General features: G+C 40.6%; 1 protein-coding gene across 6 annotated transcripts in view; it reads left to right on the plus strand.

Moving 5' to 3' along the window:
• The window catches only part of TTC23L (tetratricopeptide repeat domain 23 like), a 44,229-nt gene that overhangs the window by 15,718 nt on the left and 3,273 nt on the right, over positions 1-25,238 (plus strand). For 5 of the 6 annotated variants that reach the window (XM_032851298.1, XM_032851302.1, XM_032851296.1 and 2 more), the window contains exons 5-11: positions 2,838-2,994; positions 4,476-4,601; positions 7,257-7,434; positions 9,339-9,447; positions 15,966-16,093; positions 16,406-16,555; positions 18,252-18,334. In XM_032851298.1, the coding sequence (XP_032707189.1) occupies positions 2,838-2,994; positions 4,476-4,601; positions 7,257-7,434; positions 9,339-9,447; positions 15,966-16,093; positions 16,406-16,555; positions 18,252-18,334 (931 nt within the window). The remainder of the gene's footprint in view (positions 1-2,837; positions 2,995-4,475; positions 4,602-7,256; positions 7,435-9,338; positions 9,448-15,965; positions 16,094-16,405; positions 16,556-18,251; positions 18,335-25,238) is intronic. The other variant, XM_032851300.1, reaches the window with a different exon arrangement.

Below are 25,238 nucleotides of genomic sequence, written 5' to 3' on the forward strand. Positions count from 1 at the left end.
TATGTAATATTATAACTATTCATGAAAATAGAAGATAAAAATTGAAATGTTTGTCTTTTCTTTCCTACACCATTCCGGCATCTTGTGTGCTGTAAGGGGTTACATGCCCCCCACTTTGAAGACAAGAGAGGATTCTGGGAGCGATAGTGGAATGACTTTTTTCCCTCAGGGCTGACTTTGAAGTTTAATGAGCCATTTTTAGTAAAGAGCCTAGTTCAGTTTGCTCAAGCCCAGGTGTCACCAGCTCAGCTTTTTCACCGGAAGGACCAAAGTGTGGGGCGTGATAAAGCAGAAACAAGGAACCCTATAATTCATTAGCTGCTGAGCTTAGGGTAGAAGTGTTCCGCTGGGGGTCTCACAGCCCAGCACTGGCCACTTGGGGGGTACATGGTAGGCAGACTGGCAAAGCCTCAGGACAGCTTTCTCATTTGTTTTCCACTCAGGAGCCCAGAAGCAACATTGTGCTGACTCAGGGGTGGTTTTCAGTGGCTCAGCCAGTTTCACTTTTCTCCTTTCTACAGACAGAGGGGAGCATCTAGATTGGACTCCTGCACTTCTTTCTGACACACTTCCAGCACCCACCTAGTTGTAGGAAACAGCCTGTTGGCTAAAAAGTCAGATTTCTCAGTTTCCTGTCTTATTTTCTTGGTCTGATGTCCTTGGCGACTTCAGTTGCTGCTCCCTTCCTCAAGACCTATAAAGACTCCCCATTACCGAACATGGAATCCAACCTCCTCATTTGGTATCCAGGACTCCATCTTATTTTATTTTTAAAGATTTTATTTATTCATTTGAGAGAGAGAAAGAGAGCATGAGCTGGGAGTCGGCGCGGGCGGCAGAAGGAGAAGGAAAAGCAGTTCCCCCTTGCTGAGCAGGGAGCCCTGCACAGGGCTGCATCCCAGAACCCCAAGATCATGACCTGAATTGAAGGCAGACACTTAACTGACTGAGCCACCCAGGCACCCCCAAGACTCCATTTGACCCATCCAATTCTAACTTTATGTGTCTTTACATGTAAACCTCTCCTTCAGTCAGGCTGGTCTCCTTATGCCTTGACACTCCTACCAACCCCGCTCCATCCCACCAGTGTGTGTGTGTGTGTGTGTGTGTGAGTGTGCGTGCACACACAGGGTTTTTGCTTATTCTGTCTTTATGGCCTCAGGCTGATTACCCCAAGTGGACATCCTTCCTCATCCTTCTCCATCAGTCAAACTACCTGCTCTTCAAAAATAAGATGAGACCTTCCTCTTGTATAAAGATTTTACCGAATGCTTCTCCACGTGTGGTCCTTAGACAGCCCGCATCACGTCATCCCCTAGAGTGGTGGTTAGGAATGTGAATCCTCCGTTCTCACCTCAGAATCACAACGGGAAGCAAGGCCCAGGAATCTGCATTTTAGGAGGGTGTTTCTGATGTGCAGGGTAGTCTGAGGGCTGCTGTTACCTGGTAACTTGGGGGCACAGCCCTCTCTTTTGCCACAGACCCGCATTTTTCTCTTGAGTTAAGACCTATGGACAGGCACGTCTGAGTGTTCTACAGTGACTTCCTGGCTTTCAGGTCATTTGTAGGCCTCTCCCAAGGAAGCTCTATTCTTCCTTCCACCTCCCCCTCCCAACCCCGGCCCTTTTGGCAGCTCGTTAAGGAGCTCCTGCACATCTGGAATGTATGAGGGCTGCAGGCCTGAAGACTTCAAGTCATCTTGATGGCCGTTGACCATACCTGCACTGAGAAACCGGGCTCCAACGGCTGAAGGAAGAACAGACTGAGGGCTGGGAGTGTGAAGTGGGAATTAGGGGCACAGTGGGTCTCCCTGATAGGACTGAACATGTTTACCAGCCTGCAGAGAGGAGAGCTGAATGGGAACACCAGCCATGCCCGTCTGCAGTAGAGTGGAGAACTCCTAGGATCATGAGCTCTCGGCTGACCTTCCTCTTTTCTCCAGGCTTTCTCTTGTCCCATCAGGGATCCCTGGACATGAGCTAAGTTGGAAGATGAAGAATGAGGTCTAGAAATTGAGTGTTGTCAAGTCTACCTCTGTCAGCCAACTGGACAAATAGCAATTCCAGTGGGTGCCCAGAAACTCCAGCCTCTAGTAAGGAAACAAGGGGAAGCATACTGAAAGTTCTGTCTGGCTGGAGTTTGGCATTCCCTTTGTCTTCTTAGCGAGGGGCCTCACTGCATTCAGGAATTGGATTCTGTGCGTGTGCGTGTGTGTGTGTGACCAATTAGTATAACCAGCCTCATCTTGGATTCAAAAAAATCCCCAGATGGAAGTAATTGTATTCATAAGCCCTTGTATTTTTAGAATGCCTTTTCCAGAAAGCTCAAAGCATAGCAACACTCTGTGGCATAACCTAGTTTGTTTCTGGACCATCTCCAGGTATTTGGTAAAGGAGCAGCTTCTATAATTACTGTCATTTTACATTTGGAGGATGGAGAAGCTTTGTGGGTTGAAAAGGTCACATGGCATTAGGGGCAGAACTGGGAACAGGACACTCAGCTTCTACTCCTGTCTCGATCAGTGATTTCCAAACAGAGGCCCACAGATTCATGCTGTGATGGCTGCTTAAGAAGCACGTGTGGAATTAATTAAAAATATAGATTCCTGGACTTCCTTTCTCTAAAGATTCCAACTCAGTAGGTCTGGGGTGGGACCCAGGAATCTATATTCTCTACCAGTATTCCAGATGATTCTGATGCACTACCAGCTCTGGAAACGAGTACTCTGGACCATATGCCAACTGCGCTACCCACCTATTTCCTCCCAGAAAGGTCTTTGACTGAAACATGCCTTTTTCATGTTTTTCATCTTGCCACCCACCCTCCAACTCCCCCAGGCCTCCCAGCTCAGGCCAAAAAACATGCTGAGTCCGCCAAGAACACGCTACTGACCTGGAAGGACAGCACGACCTCAAACAAGGAGAAGAAGGAGATCCTGGACGCTCTGGTCATGCTGTACTACACCCTGGGGGTGGCCTGGCTCCTGCAGAACCGATATCCTTCCTTTACTAGTGGGGGTCTGGTGATCGGGGCCTGGGGCCTCCTGCGCCTGCCAGACGGGCTGTCTCACACAGGAGTCGGGGAGATCGAACCAGGCTCCATGGCTCTGTCCCAACAGCCAGCGGCCTCCTCCCTCGCTAGCCTCTCATCTCCATCCAGATAGGTAGGGATGTCCCTCCTCTGTCTGTTCATGTGAACTTGGAGTTGAGCCATGGGAGGGATCTCACTGGTGACACATCCCCTAGCCAGGTGAAAAGTTTTCGGCATCTGTCCTACCTTTCATTGAGCACCAAGAGGATCAGTGTTGGCAGTGAAGACGCAGGCGATGGTGGTGGGAGGAATGTCAGGAAGAGGGAGAATGGGTGGTAATTTACAGCACTGCGGGTCATGCAATCCCCTGGATCCCCTGAGGAGCTTTAAAAAGTATTGCTGTTTGGGTCGCACCCCAGAGGTTGTGACTTAGGAGGTCTGGGGTGCATCTGTTTATTGAAATTTTTAAAAAGTCCCCCAGGTGATTGTAACATGCAGCCAGAAACCTCTGATTTAATGGACTCTTGATCATTTTTGTTTTTCTGAAATGCTGTCAAGAATACTACCCGTGAAGCTGGAAGCCAAGCAAAATAGCAATAAATAAATAAATAAATAAATAAATAAATAAATAGCTCTCTATATCCCAGGGCAAAACTATTACTCTGCCAAATGCGATTTTGACAGCCTTTTGGTACCATCTCTCCTTGAGAACTGTTAAGGGCGTTTCATGTTCATGTAAACCACAGTTGGAGCGGTACAGAGATGAGCGTGGCCTCTGTGGGGGGGGTGCCACACACATTTATAAAACATTCCTTATTAAAAAAAAATTAATCATGAGTTGTCTTTGAGACCATGTGTCCCTGGTCTCTCCTCTTTACACATCCCTGTCTCTCTACTCTTTTGGTCTTGATACTCAGCTTGCAAAAACTGATCTCTGGCCTTCCTCTGTTATGCCCTTAGAAGGGGCTATTGAAAATGTGGGAAATAGAAGGATGTTTGGGAATTGAGGGGATTTCCTGCTGTTTGCTTCTTGCCAAAAACCTGCTTTGCTTGGACTTTCTAAATGATCCAGAAAGTCCCTTTCAGCAGACTTTGTTCCTCTCTTTTATTATTCATAGGAACCAACGTGGGAAAACTGCGTGGCTCTTGCCCGTGGTGGACGCCTGCACAGGAAACATAGCCAAGGGTACAGTTTCTGTTCACACCTCCCATGCTCACCACCCACCCCAGCGCTGGATTCAGCCTACAGCATGGGAAACCTGGGGCTCTGTTTGTTTTCTAAAGAATTCTTGACGACATACACATAAGGAAAATAAAAAATACAGTAAAGTGCCCATTTTCAAATTCTGCTTTGTTTTCCCAAAGGGCCCTTTTATTTGCTTATCACCTGCTGTCCCTGGCAGTGGGGGAGTTGGTGTGCCTGGCCCTTTCCTTGACTGTGTCACTGGCAGAGAGGCTTATTTCAACCTGCAGAAGGCAGAGAGAAACATGAAGGAGCTGAAAGAATTATTTAAGGGAGGTGTTCACAAATCCCAAGTCTCGGAGAAAGACCTGACCATTGCTTTGGGCAGGTAAGATCTGGGCTTTGAGATACTTGGGCTTTGTGAAGGAGGCCTGGAATTACATGATGGTTCCGTGTGTTCTCTATAGAATGGGAGAAAAATACTCAGGATGAATAAAACCCCAGAGCCTCAAATGATGGTAAAAGAGGCTTGTGTTTCTCAAAAGTACACCCCACGGTCCGAGCTTTGTGGGCAGTGCCCTTTAATCCTAAAACACCACTGAGGTCCCATCCGGCATAGTCACGATCTCAGTAGACAGAGGGCAGGGAAAGCCAGGCTGAGAGTAAACATACCATCCACGGTGATGAGCTTTAAGTGTTGGACCCGTGGTCTGAACTGAGGAACTCCTAGCCCTTATGCTGCCTCTCACACTTATTGTCAAATTGTATCTTTTTCTGAATTGCCACCCACATTTGTCATTAAGTATGATATCTTAAAAGACGAGGAAAGAACACTTCATGAAGGCTGTTTATTGGAGGCCCACGGAAGCTACGCACAGCATGTGCATTTTTAAGGAAAGTTCTGTTCCATATGGAAATCAAGTACATGGGATTTGTTTAAGTCAGAACCAGACTTAGCTGTTTTGCAGCTGAGTTAGGTATCCTCAGAGAGAATCATGATATTTACATATGAGAGCGGGCCCATCAGATTATCAGAAGAAAAAACTAAAAGGCTTACTATTCCCTAGATTTCAAAAATACCTTCACACCCTTGAAGCAATTGTTTCCAAATCTGTAAGCACTTGGCGTGGTAGGGAAGGTGACTGAAGGGTAAGTAAGTGAAATACATGAGTCACGTCTGCCTGCTCTAACCATGAATTTAGAAATCAAATGGGAAATGGAGGGGAGGTGTTGGAATGCCCAGAGCTAATCTAACAAGGGATGTAAGTCCACAAGGCCCTAAATTAGAGTGTAGTGAATGTCTCCTGCCATCACATGGGTCAGTGGCTAAGGTTTTTGTGCTTCATGGGAAAGATAGCTGTGTTCCTTTTTCAGAGTGAATTCTAGTGCATAGTTCATTCATTCATTCTGCAATATTTACCTAGTATCTATTTTGTACTTGCCCTGTTCTAAATGTTGGAACATTTACTAGGTATAACTATATCCAAGACACTAGTCTAAGTGCTTCACATAATTTATTTACTTCAATCCTCTACTATAAGCCTATGAGGTAGATATTTTTATTTTCATTTCACAGATAAGAAAATTAAGGCACAGAAAGAGTAAATAGAGGAGATGGCATGTAGATGGGGCATATGAATCCATAGCTCACCTTCTGTACCGCATCTAATTATGTTTTAGAGTGAACAAATATGTAGTAAATCCCTTTTCTCATTTTAAAGGTAGGGAAAATAAAGTGTGACTGTACAGGCCAGACATCTTGGCTAATATCTCCCTACAAGCTCTTGGCGAGAGGCGTTTTCATTCTGTAACTTCTGCTCTTATGGTCAAGAGGTAGTGGTCTGATTCATCAAATATTTTGGTAAAGAATTATCAGATAACAGGCCAGTACTCTTTTGATGGTTAAATTGTAAATTGCAGAATGCCTTATCTAAAATAAGTTTATACACACACATTTTTTTTTTCAATTTGGAAATACAAAGATGGAAGCAAGAGGTGAGGGGGAGGAATATTGATTGTGTATCTGCTATATGTTAAGTGATTTCATGTATAAATTTTAACCTAATCTTCACAGCAACCATGTAATTTGGGTATTCTTAGCCTTGTTTTATTTGGAAGAAAATATAGGCTATTGGAGTTTGACTGTTAAGCCAATAACTTGTGAGAAACAGCTTTGAATTATCATGTTCTCCTTGTATCTCGCTGTGTCTAGAGGGATAAACCTGAATGGGATATTATTTTATTCTCATTTTTAAAAATTCTATTTTGTTTTGGAAGCTTTGAAAATACAGTTATGAAGAAGAAAATAAAAGTTAGTTTTACTTTCACCCCCTAAACATGACTACTATGGGCATTTTAGTTAGATATAGATATAGATATAGATATAGATATAGATAGATATACATTTTAGTTAGAGATAGGTATATAGATAGAAAGATATATCAAGGTCAATTTCTAGTATAGTCATATCACTTTTTTTTAACTTAGCACACTTAATTTTTGCCCATATTACTTAGTATAAAAAAGAGGCATGATTTTTAAAGTATGAAGTATTTTATTGTATCACATGTCATAATTTATTTAACCACTACCTTTTGGAAGGGATATTTATGTTGTTTTCTCTTTCCTTTCTCATTTTTAACTGAGGAGTACTAAACTAAACTAAATCAAACAATTCAAAGCATTAATTTTGCATTGGTTTGAAAGAGAGGGAGCCAGAAGTAATAAAATTTTATTTTGATTCTAGAAAATCTGTGTTTATGAGTAAATTATCCCACCTACATGAATTGCTGGAAGCCATTTTTTCCATTTTTTTTTTTTTTATAAAATTAGACTACAGCATGCTATATGAATGGAAGCGAATGGTAGTCAATGGAATCTGGTTGGTGAAATGCAGGTTAATAGGAGTTTGTTTCTGCAAGACTGGATTCTTAGCTAGCCACTGAAATGATTGGCCTATGAAGGCCAAATTGTTTTGTTCTTAGAATCAGTTCCTTTTGTGTCTGGACAACTCTCTGACTTTGCATCTTTGTCCCTCTTATAGGGCCTCCTTGGCCATCCACAGATTGAACCTCGCTCTGGCATACTTTGAAAAGGCAATTGGCAATGTTATTGCTGCTGAGGGTGATAGGACATTGGATCTGGTCAGTCTATATGAGGAAATCGCTCAGATTGAGCAGCTGAGGAGGAATCATGATCGGGCCATCCAGTACTTGCAACAGGTTAGTAAATTGGCTGGACCCCCAACCTAGAGGCTGTGTTTGGCCCCAGGCCCTAATCTCAGGGCCAGGGAAGCTTGGGCTTCTCAGAAGAACAAGGGGTGGGATGGATTTCCTGCCGGATCACAAGAGCCTTTCCTCAACCTTAAACAACAGGGTCAGAGAACACTGACTCAGGGGTGGGTGTATCTGCTCTTTGACCTGATCTGAGACCAGATTTCCCATCCCAGGCCTCCCCTCAATTCTGTGGGCACTAGGAACAGGTAACCAAGTGAGTCTTGAAAAAAAGCCATAGGAGCAACCAAACTTAAGTCTTTAACAAACACAAAGGGCTTTTTTTTAAATGAAAAAAATCGTGATATTTTGGTGTAATGGTGTCATTTGAAACCTCTAGGCTAGTCTAGCTGTTTGTATCAACAAGTCTAAACTTAAACTGACAAAAAGGTTTTTCACTTGGAGATCACTAATTTGACAAATGCCCAGGGGAAAACAAAACAGAACCGGAAGGAATGTTGAATATATTATAATGAAAACAGTGTAAAGCATTTTTACCTATCATGTACTTGAAACTGCTTGTTGAACTCACCTTTTCTCTCCTCAAATGAGAATCTGGCCTGTGGCTTCAGGTATCTCCCAAAGTCAAAAGTGGATCAAAATATCTGATTTTCTGTATCATAGAACACGTCCAATACAATTCAATGGAATATATGAAAACAGGCTGACATTGTAGCAAAGGCATTGCAGGTAATCCCACAATCCAAAGTTACTAGTATCACACACTGGAGAAATGTTAGGGAATGCAGCTCTGTAAGCATTGGTCAGATCAGAATAGACAAAACAATGTATAATCAGTGTTTCCCAGCAAAAAGTAATAGTTAACACCTATGGAATGCCTTTACTATGTGCACTTGAGGATGTAGCTGTTTAGTCCATGCAGTAACCCCGTGCTGTGGAGGCACTATTATTATTTTTATCTTTTTTACGGGTGAGGAAACTGAAGCAAAAATAGTCATAGCTAATTCAGCTGAAGTTGTGTGGCTAACAAGTGGGAGAGTAGGGATTTGAACTTAGGAAATCTGAGCCCTCAGAGCCTATACTCTTAACCGCTCTGAACTGTCTTAGCTCCATAGTGTTGTCTGATAATCGCCGGAGCTCCTGAAATACCTCGTGGTGTTCACCCTGTGAACTGTGAAGCTTGGGTGGTTTTTGACTTGCTGGTGGAAGCGGACCAGATGGTTTCTCACTTCTTTCTCCTTCCGTTTTAGTATGAATGATAATAGTAATAAAATCGCCACTTCTCTCATGCTTATGACATTCCAGGTGGTATTCTAAACACTTCACGTATATTAATTCATTTAATCTTTTCAGCAACTTTTTGCAAGAGTCATTTCCGAAATTCCTATTTTATATTTGAAGACATGAGTGACTTGCCCGATGTCATAAGTGGCTGAAGTGTGATAGGAACCCAGGCAGGATGGCTTTCCGATCCACATTCAACTCCCCTGCACTTCCTTTGATAACGAGCCTTTGAGAGGCTGAGCTGAAGTTGTGATTGTAATTTTGCTATGAAACTTAATAAGAAATAATAATAGCTAATGTTTATCGAGGACTTACCATGGGATGGTACTATGTACACCCAGCGCTTTGCATGTGCTGTCTCATTTAATCTTTTCCAAACCCTAGTCGATGGAAGCTGTATATTTCTTCTGCGTGTGAAGGTGAAGTTACTTGTTCAAGACTCACAGCTCACAGTGAGGAAGTAGCTGGGATTCAAACTCCTCTCTCTTGTAACTCCATGATTGGGTACATGGAGCTCTCAACTAGCAATTTCATGAGAGCTATTAGAAAATCCTCAGTAAAACACTGTTGTTTGGGTACTTACTTGATCATGATTTTCTCTATTCCAGGCCTATTCTATCTGTGTTTCTTTGTTCACTGAAGTCAGCCCCCAAACTGCAGAGGCAAGCGCGTTACTAGCCAAGGCTCACGCCATGTCTGGAGAGGCCCAACACAGGGGTAGGTGGAGGGGGTAGTTTGCAGTTATCATCATTTCCCTTGGGAGGGAAGCACACTGGCAATGGTCTGTCTATCAATATTGACAGGTTATAATCAGCTATTCATGACTGTAGTGGAAAAATTAGACTGGATGCCATTTTGTATGAAATCATTTACACATGGATTTAGGCACAATATCTCCACAAATTAGTTGGAACATCAAAACCAATAAAATCATCTGATTTCTATTTCCTTTATTCCCTTAGAATCTCAGCAGAATTCACCTGCATAAAGAGTAGAGAGATCATACATGCTATGAATGTGACCAGTGGCATATCGGTTGATGAGGAAATCCAGTGATAAAAGACAAAAACATGGGCTCCTTCTCCCCTCCTCCTTCATTCTCAACCTCCTTGACTCTTTTCCTCTGGCTGACAAGAGAGAATATTTGTAGCAGCTAGAATTTTCATGACCTATATTCAAAAGTGAGGTACTGAGGGTTCTGGAGGAAAACTGAGGCATGACTTCACCCATTAGCAGTGGTCCTTTCTCAGGCAAGGTCATCCTGTGGAAAGTTAGTATATTTGGGAAAGACACAAAAGAACTGGTGAGGAAGGACTGCAGCCCTGCTCAGATGAGATGACTGGGTCAGATTAATGATGCTAATGGATTCAGTGGCCCATCAGGAGGAATTTGGGATTTCTGAAGAATATGTGAAGAACATTTAAAAATGTTGATTTTCTCTGCTTATCAAAGAAATCCATTTAGGTGTACATTATTTTCCAGTTATGTATGAAAAAGAAACAATTATAGGAAAAGTTTTTCATCCTACTTTTTTCTATTCTTATATTTCCCCATGCCATTAAACAATTTTGTTCAATTTTCAGAAGTTCTTTGATATTTTGGTTATTCTTTTCTTTAACATAAATGTTCATTGAAGACTTTCTGATTCTGTGTTTTCTAGCTAATCATTTTCCTTCTTTTAAAAAATTTTCTTGTGTATACTAACAGTATTTGTACTCCATCTATATGTTTGAATTTTTAAAAAATAGTCTTTGTGGTTAAAACACATTTAGTCTCTATTTGAATATTGAGTAAACATTGATAAGTAAAAATTTTGTTCCAATAAGAAAATTTTATGCTTCTGGAGTTGGGAGATTCTAAGGCCGCCTTATTATTTTCTTGTATACTAATTTTTAACTTTAAAGAAGATTTGGATCTTCACCTCCTATCATTCACTAAATTCCAAATGGGTTCCATTTTAACATCAAAACTGAAAATGTAAATTATCCAGAAGGAAACACAATACTGGAATCAAAATTTCTAAAACTAAAAACTGGAAAAGAACTGTCTGAGCACACGAAGTTATACTAGAAAAGAGTTTGGTAGCTTTAATTATAAAAAGATCTAAAACTTGTGTCTGTCACAAAATACCACAAATAAAATGAAAACAAACAACATAATCCAAGATGAACAGAAAACTCGAATAGGCCCTTATTAAAAAAAAGAATTTGTAGTTAACTTTCTGAGAAAGAAATATCAATGTCCATATGATGTCACTGGGTAATTCTACTTAATATTTAAAGAAGGATTAACATCCATCCTACAAAATCTTTTCCAGAAAATTGAAGAGGAGGGAACATTTCCCAGCTCATTTAATGAGGCTAACAGTACCCTAATACCAAAACTGGGTAAAAACACTACAAGAAAAAATGAAAACACAACTATAAAGCAATACCTTCATGCACATAAATGCAAAAAATCCTCAAGAAAATATATAGCAACGTATAAAAAAGAATAATATACCATGATCAAGGGGAGCTTTTTTCTTGAGAATATCAGGCTGGTTCAGTATTTAAACCTGAATGAATGTACTCTACCATTTTAACAGTCCAAAGATGAAAGCACATAATCTTATCAGCTGATGCAGAAGAAGCATGTGACAAAATGCAACATCCTTTCATGATGGAAGGGGAACTTTCTCAATCTGATAAAAGGCATGTGCAAAAAACCTACAGCTAACATAATGCTTACTGGTGAAAGAGTGAGTTTTTTGCTCATAAGATCAGGAACAAGGCAAGGATGTTCATTCTCATTTCTTTTAGTTAACATAATACTGGATGTCCTAGCCAGTGCAATAGGCAAGAAAAAGACATACAGCTTGATTGATCTTAAAAATTTTTAAGTTTAGGGGTACCTGGGTGGCTCAGTGGGTTAAAGCCTCTGCCTTCGGCTCAGGTCATGATCTCAGGGTCCTGGGATCGAGCCCCGCATCGGGCTCTCTGCTCAGCAGGGAGCCTGCTTCCCCCCCACCCCTGGCTGCCTCTCTGCCTACTTGTGATCTCTCTCTGTCAAATAAATAAATAAAATCTTAAAAAAAATTTTAAGTTTATTTAAATGTGGGGATTGAACTCATGACCCCAAGATCAAGAGTCACATGCTCTACTGACTGAGCCAGGGAGGTGACCCTGAGACATCCCAAAACAAAAAAGAAACAAACCTAAAAAGCACACAGTTTGAAGAGACACAGCAAGCATCAGAACCAGACTCAGATATAGTAGGGATATTTGAATGATCAGACTGGGAATTTAAAACAAGGATGTGATGTCCAAAGGCAGGAGATAGGCATCCCAGCTCAAGATTAGGGAGAGAGACTTCACCCTTCTACCTTTTTTTGTTTCTTTTTAAATTCTGTTTGAACCCTCAATGGATAAAATGATGGCCATTCACACTAGTGAGGGCAGATCTTCTTTACTCAGTCTATGGATTCAGATGCTGATTGCTCTTGGAGACACCCTCCCAGATGCACTCCAGAAATAATGTTTTATCAGCTATTTGGGGATCCCTTAGCATGGTCAAGTTGACACAAAATGAAACATGAGAAGTCCACTCCTTGTCAGCTTGATCCTTACAAGCATCTCCTCAAACATACTTAATTTTCTTTTTTTTTTTAAAGATTTTATTTATTTGACAGAGAGAGAGTGATCACAAGTAGGCAGAGAGAGAGGCAGAGAGAGGGGAAGGGAAGCAGGCTCCCTGCCTAGCAGAGAGCCAGATGTGGGGCTCGATCCCAGAACCCTGGGATCATGACCTGAGCCGAAGGCAGAGACTTTAACCCACTGAGCCACCCAGGCATCCCAAACATACTTAATTTTCAAATAGAGATATAATTGTGTCTAATATGGTATAACTACCCTGGGTACTACTGGAAATGTACTAGTTACCCTTTCCCAGAAGAGAGAAAGTCCTTCAATGATGTTTACTCTTCTGATATTCCATAACTTGAAAACTATGATTAAAATGAACAATACTTAAATAGTGATATAATATCACTATGTCTTCTGTTACATGAAAAGGGGATAAAAGAAGAAAAATAAGATATTTGCTTAAATGGGCATATGTACACACAAGCGTATTTATAACAAAATGAGGAAATACAACAGTTACAGTCCTCAGTTCTCTAAGTGGTCATCTGGTTGTAACTGCTGTAACTACCTTTTTGTACTACCTATCCTGTGTTCTCTTTGCCTTTAACAACCACCTCACCTGATAATGATTTTTTACTTTGGTGGGATGACCAAAGAAGCCTTCATTCCTGAAGTGAGTTCCTTGATCCAAAGCAATGCTGTGTGGAAAATACCATGATGGTGGGTGAGGCATTTGTGGGTTACGAATGGTAGTTTTGGTAGAAGCATTGCATACAGGGAAGGCAAATTTATATCCAGAGTAGATATCTCTTCTACTTAAGGACCATGAAGAAAATGGTTCAGTGTAATCAGCTTGCTACCAGGTAGCTGGCTAATTACCTTAGGTAATGGTGCCGAAACAGGGGCTCAGTGTTGCTGTCTGCTGCTGGCTGATTGGGTACTCAGCCATGGCTTTGGCAAACAAATGTCTTTGTTTTTGAGCTTGCTCCTGGTATCAAAATCTGTATTAGTCAGGGTTCTCCAGAGAAATATAACCAATAGGAGTAAAGGGAACACTGGTAAGTCTCAGAGTCCAAAGGCCTAAGAATCAGGAGCTTCAATATTTGAAGACAGAAGATGGGTTTCCAGCTGAAGAAGAAAATTCACCTTCCTTTGTCCCCCCTTTTTTTTTCAACCTGGTAAGGACAGATCTTTACTCAATACTGATACATAGTTGTATCATAGTTGTACATAGTTGTTCATCTCTTCCAGAAACCCCTTCACAGACACACCCAGAAATTGTTTTGGCAGCTGTCTGTATGTGGGCAAGGACATATGGGAAATCACTGTGAATGCAAATTTTCTGTGAATGCAAAACTGCCTTAAAAAATAAAGTTTACTTTAAAGAAATCAAACATCTGAGCAAAGACATTAACATTCAGACACCATAGGAGGAGGTAGACTATAGTTAAGTCTAGGCAACTCATTAAAACCAAATCAAACAAAAAAACTCACAAAAATATATCAGAATCTGTAGTTGCTACTATATAATGTCTAAAATGTACAGTTTTCAACAAAAGAGAAGCATACAAAGAAAACAAACCATGGCTTACACCCAGAAAAAGAATAGTCAATATGTCTTGACTCTGAGTGGGCTACATGTTGGATTTAGGAAAGACTTAAGAGCAGCTATAAAATATCTTCAAAGGATTAAAGGAAACTGTCCAAAAAATTAAAAGAAAATATAATGAAAATAGGAAGTCTCAACAGAGAAATATAAACTATTTAGGAAAAAAACAACCAAATGGAAATTCTAGAGTTGTAATATACAGCAACTGAATGAAAATTCATTAAATGGTCTCAACATCAGATTTGAGATGGCATAGGAAAGAATGAGATAGCTCAAAGGTACGGCACTAGAGATGATCTCCAAAGAGCAGAGAAAAAAGGTATTGATCTAGAAAAATGAACAAAGCATAAGAGAGCTGTGGGACGACGCCTGGTGTATCAACAGACATGTATTAGGAGCCTCAGAAGGCAGAATGAGGCAGCAAATTATCTGAAGAAATAATGACCCCCAGCTTCCCGGGTTTGTTATCTACAGATCCAGAATTCTCAATGCCAAGTAAGATAAGCACAAAGAGAATCACAACTAGGCACATAGTCAAACTGCTGAATGACAAAAAGAAAATCTTGAAAGCAGCAGTGGAAAAACAGCTCTGTTCAGGGAAACAATGATATGATTAATGGCTGATTTTCCCTCAGAATAATGGAGGCTAGAAAGTAATGGAAAAACATTCAAAATATTGGAATAAAATTCAACTAAGAATTGTATATTCAGGAAAAACTGCCCTTTGAAAATGAAGGTGAGACTGACTGGCTGACTGACTCAGTCACTCTGTCTCACTGACTGGCTCAGTCGGAAGAGCATGTGACTCTTGATCTTGGGGTTGTGACTTTGAGCCCCACATGGGTGTAGAAATTGCCTCAATAATACTTTACAAAAAGAAAAGAAAATGAAGGTGAGATCAATATTTCCTGACAAAATTTGTTGGTAGCAGTCTTTGCCTAAAATAAATACTAAAGGAAGGCCTTAGGCCAAAAGAAAATGGGAGCACGTGTTGACTCAAACCCACAGAAAAGAACGAAGAGAACTGGAACTGATATGACGATAATAGAGTATATACACAACCACAAATATTTATCAACTTGTGAATGGTAAACAAAATGTGTATCTACTCAGCAGAAGGAGGAATAAAGTACTAATTCACGCCAGAACATAGATGAATCTCAAAAACAGCATGATGCATGAAAGAATCACAAAAGACTACATGTTGTATGAATCCAATTATATGAAATTTCCAGAAGAGGCAAGAACAGAGATAGAACAAAGATCAGTGATTGCCAGACAGATGAGAGCAGACGTTGCTTGCAACCAGCCATGAAGAGACATTTTGGGGGTTATCGGTATCTTTTAAAACTGGATTTTGATCATGATTATGTAACTATAAATTTACTAAAACAGCATCAGACTGTGTACTTACAATGGTTGAATGTGTGGTATGCCAATTATATCTTAATATAGTGGCAAAAAATGTTAACAGTGCCTGCTTCTGAGTAGTGTGCATGGAGATGATTGTCATTTTCTTTTTGCTTCTATTGTATTTTCTAGACTGATTACATAAACATCTGTTATGTTTGGAATAAAAGACAACAGTAAAAATAAATTTTTAAACAATAACAACTCTATTTAAAATACTTTTGAAGCAAACACACACACACACACCCTTAGCAGGAATCCGAGTAAACACTCTCTATCAGAGTTTAATTTAGCTAAATATATGGTCATTCATTGCCTTGGGAGTTTAATATGGTAGTTATTTGGGGTTTTAGGATAAGGCTATTCAGACATGGCTTTCTTTTCCTACAGAAAAATCCATACCCTTCATCAACAGAATAAAATTACATCAACTGATACCATCGAATTATATCTCAGACTTTTCGAGGGTCTTTATAAGACCTGGAATGAAAACAGGCAATGACTTTAAATATGAAATGTCTAATTGAGCCAAAGCTGTATTACCTACTTGTAAAGGCTAGTGGCCTGCCTTCAATGTTCTCCTTTTTTGGCAGATGCTGTTGAGATATATTTTATAAAGAGTATCAATGCATATCAAGCAACATTGGGCCCAACAGATTATGAAACACTGACAACCATTGAAGAATTCTGCAAATGGCTTGTCCAGAATGGGGAAAAACAGGTAAATCTGAACAGGTAAATCAATAAGAGGCAGTGCAATCTTGAGCCAGGGCCTTAGATTTTATTTGTGTCCATTCCTTCATCTGTAAAACAAATACAATCGTCATGCATGAATTAACGGTTATTATTAAATGTAAGCTCAGAATGTTAATTATTCACAGAAACACATGGGTCACAGTCACAACAGCCTGATCCTGGTGAATCACATCAGTGTGGCGTAGAATGCCTCCTCCATAGAGTTAATGGACTAGAATTGGCATACTCCTTCAGAATTGCCAGGATGATTATAAAACTCTTTTCTTTAACTCCCCAGGAGGCTTATAGACTGCTAAAGGCTGCACTGAAGTCTCAGGTCATCAGCTACGGTGACTGTAGTGAAAAGGTGGCTGAAACTTTTTACAACATGGGCAGGATCTGCTTTGCCAAAGGACAGCTCAGAAAGGCGATTCAGCTGTTAAGGAAGGTGAATTCTGGCTGTCTTTTACATTTTCTCCCAGACCCCTAAGCACAATGTAAGGAGTGATGTATGTGTGTGTGTGTGTGTGTGTTTATTTTCATGCCCCTCCCCTCCCTCCAGCTTCCCTTTGCCTCCCTCCCTTTCTTTCTTTTTTTCCTTCCTTCTCTATTCCTTTTTATTTTTTATGTAAACTAAAAATTCACTTTCTTAGATGTGCTAAGGGAGAACATCATACAGAAACTTTTTTGTTGTGCCCATGCCTGGACCAGAGTCTTTTATATTTATTTTATTTTATTTTATTTTATTTTATTTATTTGACAAATAAAGACACAGTGAGAGAAGGAACGCAAACAGGGGGAGCAGGAGAGGGAGAAGCAGGCTCCCCACTGAGCAGGCCCAACATGGGGCTTAATCCCAGCAGGACCCTCGGATCATGACCTGAGCCAAAGGCAGCTGCTTAAACACTGAGCCACCCAGGTGCCCCTGATTTGGGTCTTTTAAAAAAATATGTTTTTCATGTCCCCACTTAATTTTTCTAATACATGATTAAAGTTACAATAACAGTTTAATATATTTATCTGCTAATTCTAACATCTGTATCAGTTTGGGGTTGATTTTGGTAGATTTCTCTCACTATACTATCTCATGTGAATCATACTTTCCTGCTTCTTTACATGTCTTGCTATCTTTGTTTGGATGCCAGACATTGCGTATTTGACCTTATTCGTGCTGGATATTTTTGTATTCCTGTAAGTATTTTTGAACATTTTCTAGAAGTCAGTTAATTTATAGTTTGGTCCTCTTAGGTCTTGCTTTTTAAGATTGAGTAGATGAGACTAGAGCAGCATTTAGCCAAGGGCTAATTATCCCCCATTCCTGAGGCAAAAGACTTCTGAGTGTACCACCCAAGGGCCCGTGAAAAGTGAGGCTTTCCAGATTGGCTGGTTGGAAAAAAGCACTGCACCAAGCCCTGTTCCCTCCAGCCCCTTCAGCTGATTGTTGCCCCAGTGTTGGCAGTTTTCTCACATGGATGTGCTCATCAGGACTCTGCTGAATACTTAAGGGGGATCCACTGCAGATATTCCTGGATCTTTTTCTATGCAGCGGTCTCTTCTCTTTCACTGTGTTCTGAAAGTCTCCTGGGACTCCCAGCTCCTTCTCCTCAATTTGTGGAGTCTGCTGAGCCTCACTTTGTTCCTTTCCCTGCATCAGGGCCTGGAAATGCTCTCAAAGCAATAATCTGGGGGCAGTCGTTGGCTTTATCTCACTTGTTGCCCTCTCTCAGGGACCACTGTTCTTTGTTAGCTGATGTTCAGCATCTTGAAGATACAATGCAAATTTAGGACCCTACACAGATTTCATTTATGTCCATCCACTTGGTCATAGCTATTTGGAAAATCCTCATGGAAACAATACTGCAGCCATGGTTTGGCCCTGTCCCTTTGGTGATCCGTAGCCACATATGGCAGAGGGAGGTGCAATGAAGTAGAATGATACACATAGAGCATGGGAGTGTGCACAACCTTCAATTTAGGCTCCTTTTCCTCCATGGTTGGGAACCAGGAGGAGATGCTATGCAGAAATTTGAAATGTAAACTTGTGATATCTCAGTTCTACTAGTGCTCTCCTGAGTTTGGTTTATCATGAAGGTGCTTGCCTCCTGATACTCTTTAACCTGCTATGTTTCTCAACTTACCTACAGTGTCTGATGATTCAAATCCTCTTATATGGAAGTGAGCACAGTAAAAGCAGAGACACAAGAGACCTCCTTACCCTATTGCAGAGGTGAGTTCTGGCTCTGGTTATCCACAAGGTCATCTGTGTGGGTATGTGGGTAGCATGGCCCGATTCATTCAGTTAGGGGCGATCACCTTTGTTGTTCTTGCTAGTAAGGCAAAATGCCAACTTGTACTATGGATTTGGCTAAATCCTTTGGAGATAACCAGTTGATTTCTAGTAGTGCCTCAGGAACCAATGTTATGGGGTTCTGCTGCAATAATACTTGGTATTTATAATATCTCTTTCAACGCTGAGCATTGGAACCAAATCCCACAAGGTAGTGTCTCAGCTGACAACTTGTGACAGATCCAATATTGACATATACAAAGTAAATGAATACATTAAACTTGTTTTTTTCTAGCTGAACATACAAAATCTAGGTCCTTTGATATAAGGCAAGTTTTTTGGCAGGGGAGATTTAATTATCTCCAGAGTTAGTAATAAAATAGTGTTTTGTGTAGACTTGCCCCCTTCTTTATCTTCAGCATATCATTGCTTTTTGTTCATCTCAGAAAAATGTTGACCTTGAACTATTCTTTTCAAAGAAGGAAGATAATTAAAATTTGTTGGGTGTAAGCACCTATAACTGAGTTAGGTCATAGTCATGAAGTACTTAATCCTCACAAACCCCTAGTATGATAGCTCTCATCTGACAGGAGGGAACCCAATGTTCTGCAAAGGAACTTGCCTGCATTCACTTAGTCTTAGAGGTTTGGGCGTAAACAAGTGTGGCTCTAAAGGCCATGCGCTTTTCTCTTAGCACCCTCTAATAAGGAGGGGCATTGTTACGGAGTAAGAGTCAGGACCCTGACTGTAGTTCACTGGAGGTGGCTCACAATGAATACATTTCTCACCAGGCTGGACTGGTGAGGGTTAAGATAAGCAGAGAGAACACAGTCAGTGCATCCTATTCCCCACCCATGAGTCAGAGCCACACTTCAACTAGGCCCAACAGAAGACCGTGTCCTGCTCTATTAGTATCCAGAAGAGGGTTCTCTAGCCTCTCTAGTAATGCCCACATGAGGACGGTATATGGGAACTTTGCCCCCTACCTGCTAGTGGGTATGAAAGTATATTTTCCTGGTCAAGAACCATAACCATATATATATATATATATATAGAGAGAGAGAGAGAGAGAGAGAGTTATATGTATATATATAGTTCATTTCAGAAATGACTTTTCAGAAAATAATTAGTTATCTATAGTTATATAAATATTTAAATATATAAAGTTCAGAAATGAACTTTCAGAAGTTCATATATGTGTGTGTGTGTGTGTGTAGTATATATATATATTTTAGGAGGGGGAAGGGGCAGAGAGAGAGAAAGAATCCCAAGCAGGCTCTGCACCCAGGATAGAGCCTGAGTTGGGGCTTGATCTCACAACCCTAAGATCATGACCTGAGCTGAAATCAAGAGTCAGATGCTTAAGACTGAGCCACCCAGGTGCCCCCATAACAAAATAATAGGTGTAATATAGAACTCTTTCCAATTCCCTGGCATTATAAAATATATATACTGTTTCTAACCCTCAAATAATCCTGTTAGGTAGGTGTTTTATCTCCCATGTTCAGGTGATAGAATCAGAAAGTTTGAGTATCTTGTTTAAATCACCTAGCTGGTAAGTGTATTAAGATTTGAATGCACATCTATCATAGTTCAAAAATGCACTTCTTTTTAGTACGGAATAGGGATTCTGACTTTGATGCATTTGAGAATACATATGGAGATACCTGGTTAGCAGGTAAGTCTCCAGAAGTGCATTTTACATGAGGAGAAACTGAGGACTGTATTTGCCCAGGAAGAGGCGGAGCTGGGATTTTGAAACTCTAACACCAGAATGTGCTCTTTGTAGGCAATGTAGCTTACTGTCTGAAGGCAGACTGTTTGGATTTAAAACTCGTGCCCCAACCTCAGCTCTCCGACCTGGGTGAAGTTATTCAGCCTTTCTCGGCCTCTGTTTATTTATTAAGAAAATAATAGTATCTTGCTCAAAAGGTGGCTTTTCTGAGAGTAAGTTTATATATAATACAGCATACTTAGATCAAGTCCTGGCAGGTCTTAAATTCTCAGTGGATGTTGGAATAATAATAATGATGATAATGGTGATAATCTTTCTGAGATGCTGGAGGTATACGTCTGAATGTTTAAGTGAGAAGCTTTTGTATATCATGCAACTATTATTATTTTATTTTATAAGTAATGAGTAAGGAGTATATATTAGTGGATTCATGCCTATCAGCTTAACCTGCCTCTGCCACTTACTAAGTATGTGGCCTGGGGGGAATCACTTAACCTCCTTGAACCTTGGTTTCTCCATCATTAAAATACAGATAATGATATACCACATCCGGTTGTTGTAAATTTTTGATAAAATAATGTGTAGGACTTGCATAGGATGGTGCCTGGCAGAGTACGTGCTCAGTCAGTGTCTGCAAAACAACCTCCCCCGACCCCTTCTCCCTCAAAACTGGAGCTAAAGTTCTACTCAGCTTGTATTTAACAAGAGAAACTTCAAAGTAGCTGAAGTGACTGTACTTCTTAGTAGTCTCAGGTCTTCCTTCCAGTCTCTCACTGTTCCTTGTTTCTTGTCTGTGGTTTGAAAAAAACCAGAGGAGAAGGAGAAATTAGGAGGGGTTGGTCTAATCTAATTCAGACCCCAGGTAGTATGAATTTCTTCAGGTGCATAGAGACTGATCCTCTCTGTAGATGACAGTGAGACCAGGACCTGCCGAGAAAATCCATTAAAGAGGAGAAGTCTTTTGAAGGATCCTGCTGTAGGGGAAATTGAGTCAGGGGAGGTTTTTCTTCCACAGAAACAAGCCCATATCTCATTCCTCAACAATTGCTGAGCAAAGCCATAGGAGTAGCTGCCAAAGTCCAGATGTCAAAAAAAAACAGTACCAAAATTGTTCTCTTTGCTCGAGCGTCTTGCTGGAATAATCAATCCCAGATGTCCTGGAACTCTGCTCATTTTCCGATGTGCTCTTGTGCTTTCTACCCCACCTCCTCCGGAAACCCCATGACAACATTCACTGAACGTTTGTTGCCAGGAGCCCAAATTCTTGGCTTTTAAAGTCTATGCAAAGAAGTGAAAGCAGACATGGTCCCTTGAAGTAGGAGTTAATTCTAAGGTTAAATGATAGTTGCAAGCTCAAGTAAGATTTTAGTGTCTTAAAAAGGCAAAGAACATCTCAGATTTGGGAGTAAACTTTTACCTAAATCACAAATGTACTTCAGTTTTAATTATTTACATATCAAGCTCCTCCTAAGCACTAAAAATACTGATGTTTCAGATAGAGTCCTTTCAGAAAAAGAGACACACTTGACTAGATGACTAGTCTGTAGTAAAACATTAATAGAAATGTAAATAAAGAGGACAAGTAATAAATTGAGAGACCAGAAATATGGGCGGAAACTGTGCACACTGGGGGCAGGCTGCTAGGTCTTCAAAGAATAGTAAAATATCAGCAGGTAGCAGAGAAGCCAGAGGAGGGCATTTAGGTAACGTGAACAAAAGCAGGGGCATGGAGATATTCTGAGGAAACACAAGTAAGTGAGGGTGGCTGTGGTTTAAGGTACATGAAATAAGAACATGCTGGAGATGAGTCTGGAAAGATAAATTAGGGTCAGATTATGTGATGTTTTCTGTGCCATGCTAAGGAGTTTAGAACGTATTTAGTAGTTAGTCGGAAGGATTTAAGGAAGATATGACATCATCAATTATTGGCTCTACAACATTAACTCTAACAGCAATGGAAGAAGAGATGGGACCTAGGGAGATTTTAGAAATAGGGAGATCAGTTAGGAAGCAGATACAACAGTTCAAGGGGGAGGTAGTGGTGGGAACCTTAATTATCTAAAGCCACAGTAGGAGGAAGTTGGGGAGGAAGGATTGAAAAGCAATTTATGATCTGTTCTAACAAGACCTTAGCACCAATTAGATATGATATGTGATGGAGGCAGGAGTCACAGGAGGCTTTGAAGTTTCTAGTGTGGACCATTGGATGAATGGCAATGCTACTAAATGAATTAGTGCTGACAAGTGGAGATCACCTGGAGGATGACTGGAGGGTCTGAGGAAGATGATGATTTCGATTCTGGATATGTTAAGTTTGAGGTACCCACAGTGCATCCACTTGGCAATGTCTGGTAGGCTGAATGGTCCAGGAGCTCAAGAAGATAGATTCTGAAGTGAAGGGAATGGATAAGAAACCCGTGGAATATGTATATGTGAAATGAAAGGGCTTGGGAGGGAACACTTACACTTATTTTAGAGATAATATATGCATTGTGATTTAGAATCAAAACAGGACTCAAATTTGAGCTTTCCCACTTTCAGTGAGACTTCCTGTGTCTTCCTTCCTTCATCTGAAAAAAAAAAACACAACAAAACAAAACTGAAGGGGCACCTGGCTGGCTCAGTTGGTAGAACCTATGACTCTTGGTTTAGGCGTTGTGAGTTTGAGTCCCATGTTGGGTATGGAGTTTACTTAAAAAAAAATTTAAAAATAATCTCAAAAATGTGAATAAAAAGAGCACTCTATTTAAAGTGCTTTACTTAATGTTTGGCACATAGTGAGCTTCTGTGAAATGTTAATTATTGTCATGACTAGTATTATTTTGGAGTCATACAGAAGGAAGACCTTCTGTCTTCCTTGTAGATTTTACTTTTAAGATTTTGTTTATTTATTTATTTATCTAGAGCTTAGGGGAAAGTGGGGACAAGCAGAGAGAGAGGGACAAGCATACTCCATGCTGAGCAGTGAGCCCAATGCAGGGCTTCATCTCATGAACCTGAGATATGACTTGAGCTGAAATCAAGAATCAGAGGCTAAACCGGCTGAGCCACCCAGGTGCCCCTAGATTTTTTCAATGATAGCAAAACAGTAGGAAAAACTCCAATGTCCACCAGTAGGAACACTAGTACATGTTTATGGTCAATATAATGAGGTCCATGTTCATGATCATATAATATGGTCTTTCAAAAACATGAAGTAGAGCTTTGAAGAGTTGTAGAAAAATATTGCAGATATATTATTGGGGTAAAAACATGAAAAATACATATTAATGAGTATTATATGTAGTATCACCCATAAATATATATAAATATGTAGTTAGTAAAGGTAACAGTAGTTATCTCTGGAGATAAGATTATGGGGAACTTTCAACTTCTATATTATATATTTGTGTTACTTGACTTTTTTTTTTTACAACAAATATATATTATACTTGTGATAAAAAGATATATTTGGGGGGCACATGGGTGGCTCAGTGAGTTACTCTGCCTTCGGCTCAGGCCATGATCTCAGGGTCCTGGAATTGAGCCCCGCATCGGGTTCTCTGCCTTCGGCTCAGGTCATGATCTCAGGGTCCTGGAATCGAGCCCCACATCGGGTTCTCGAGCGGGGGGCCTGCTTCCCCCTCTCTCTCTGCCTGCCTCTCTGCCTATCTGTAGTCTCTGTCAAATAAATAAAATCTTTTTAAAAAAAGATAAATTTTTATGCTTTAGAGATTTTATTTATTTGACTTTGAGAGTGAGTACAAGCAGGGCAGAGGGAGAGGGAGAAGCAGACTTCTGCTGACCAGAGAGCCCAATGTGGGACTCTATCCCAGGACCTGGGATCATGACCTGAGATGAAGGCAGATACCCAACCGACTGAGCCACCCAGGTGCCCTTAAAAAAGTTAAATTTTTAAAGTATATGGCATGTGTGTCAAATATTAAGAGACAAGATAATCTAGTGTTGAGAGAATGGACTACAGTCAGATGCGTGGGTCATAATCCCAGCTCTGTTATTTATTAGTTGTCTGACCCTGGACACGTCACTTTACTTCTCAGTTTCCTTATCGATAAAAATCTATAAAATGTGACTAAATAAATTAATGTAAGTAAAACTGCTCAGAAAGAGGCCTGACAGAGTATGTGCTGATTAGAGGTGATGACGAAGATGATGATGATGGTAAGAGAATGAGGACTACTAAGAAGCCATTATGCTGTCAGATAGAGAATCACTAGTGTGATTAGAGCAAGCTATACTGGTAGAGCAGATTTTTGAGATTACCCCAGTAATCCAGTACCTGATTAAACACCTCCCCAAATCAGAAACTCACTCATTACCTGTCAAAGTGGCCCTTTCCAATCCTAGACGGCTCTAATTGTTACAAGAATATAACAGTCAAGGTCATGGACTTTAGAATTAGATGGACCTGTCTTGGAATCCAGGCTCTGCCATTCTAAGTGTCGTTCTATGTGCCATTCTATGTGTCATTAGGCAAGTTATCCTAAGTCTCAGTTTCCTACAGTGAGGACTAGAACAGTATCTATAATATGGAAACATAATGAAGAACAAATGAGATTTTATATAACGCACTTAGCACAGTATCTGGCTCATGGTCAATAAATACTAGCTCAATAAATAAATAGTCAATAAATAATGGCCACTTTTACAACTCGAGCTCATCATCCAGACATATTGGAAGGATGAGACTATGGTACATCAATTTCATTTTTGTTATTTTTAAATGTTTCTAGGACAGCCACATGGCAAAAAGCTATTTCAGTATTACTTTTGAAGGGTCTTAAGATGTAGAAGTCAGCCGAAGCAGCAGGGAGGGCCATCCTTTTCTCTTCACAAGAGGGGAAAGAAGGAATGCTCACTGATCGATTAGTGGTCTGCTGTCCTCTTGGCCATATGACCAGAACAGAATAGCCTCTTCTGGGCTGAGGGACTAGGGAGGGAAAGACAAGGAAAGTAGGATTTGGGGAGATTATCTCCAGAGAGAAGTGCAGCAAGGCAGAGAATAGCTCATGTGCTGTGTCGGCCAGACCAGCCTTGGGCAAGCCTTTTTTGATGAACTTTATGCTGCATCAGCTGGTTTCCTGGCCACTGCATTCCTATTCTTTTCCT

Source organism: Lontra canadensis, unplaced genomic scaffold (assembly GCF_010015895.1).
Source record: "Lontra canadensis isolate GAN:19392208 unplaced genomic scaffold, GSC_riverotter_1.0 scaffold5, whole genome shotgun sequence".
Lineage (NCBI taxonomy): Eukaryota > Metazoa > Chordata > Mammalia > Carnivora > Mustelidae > Lontra > Lontra canadensis.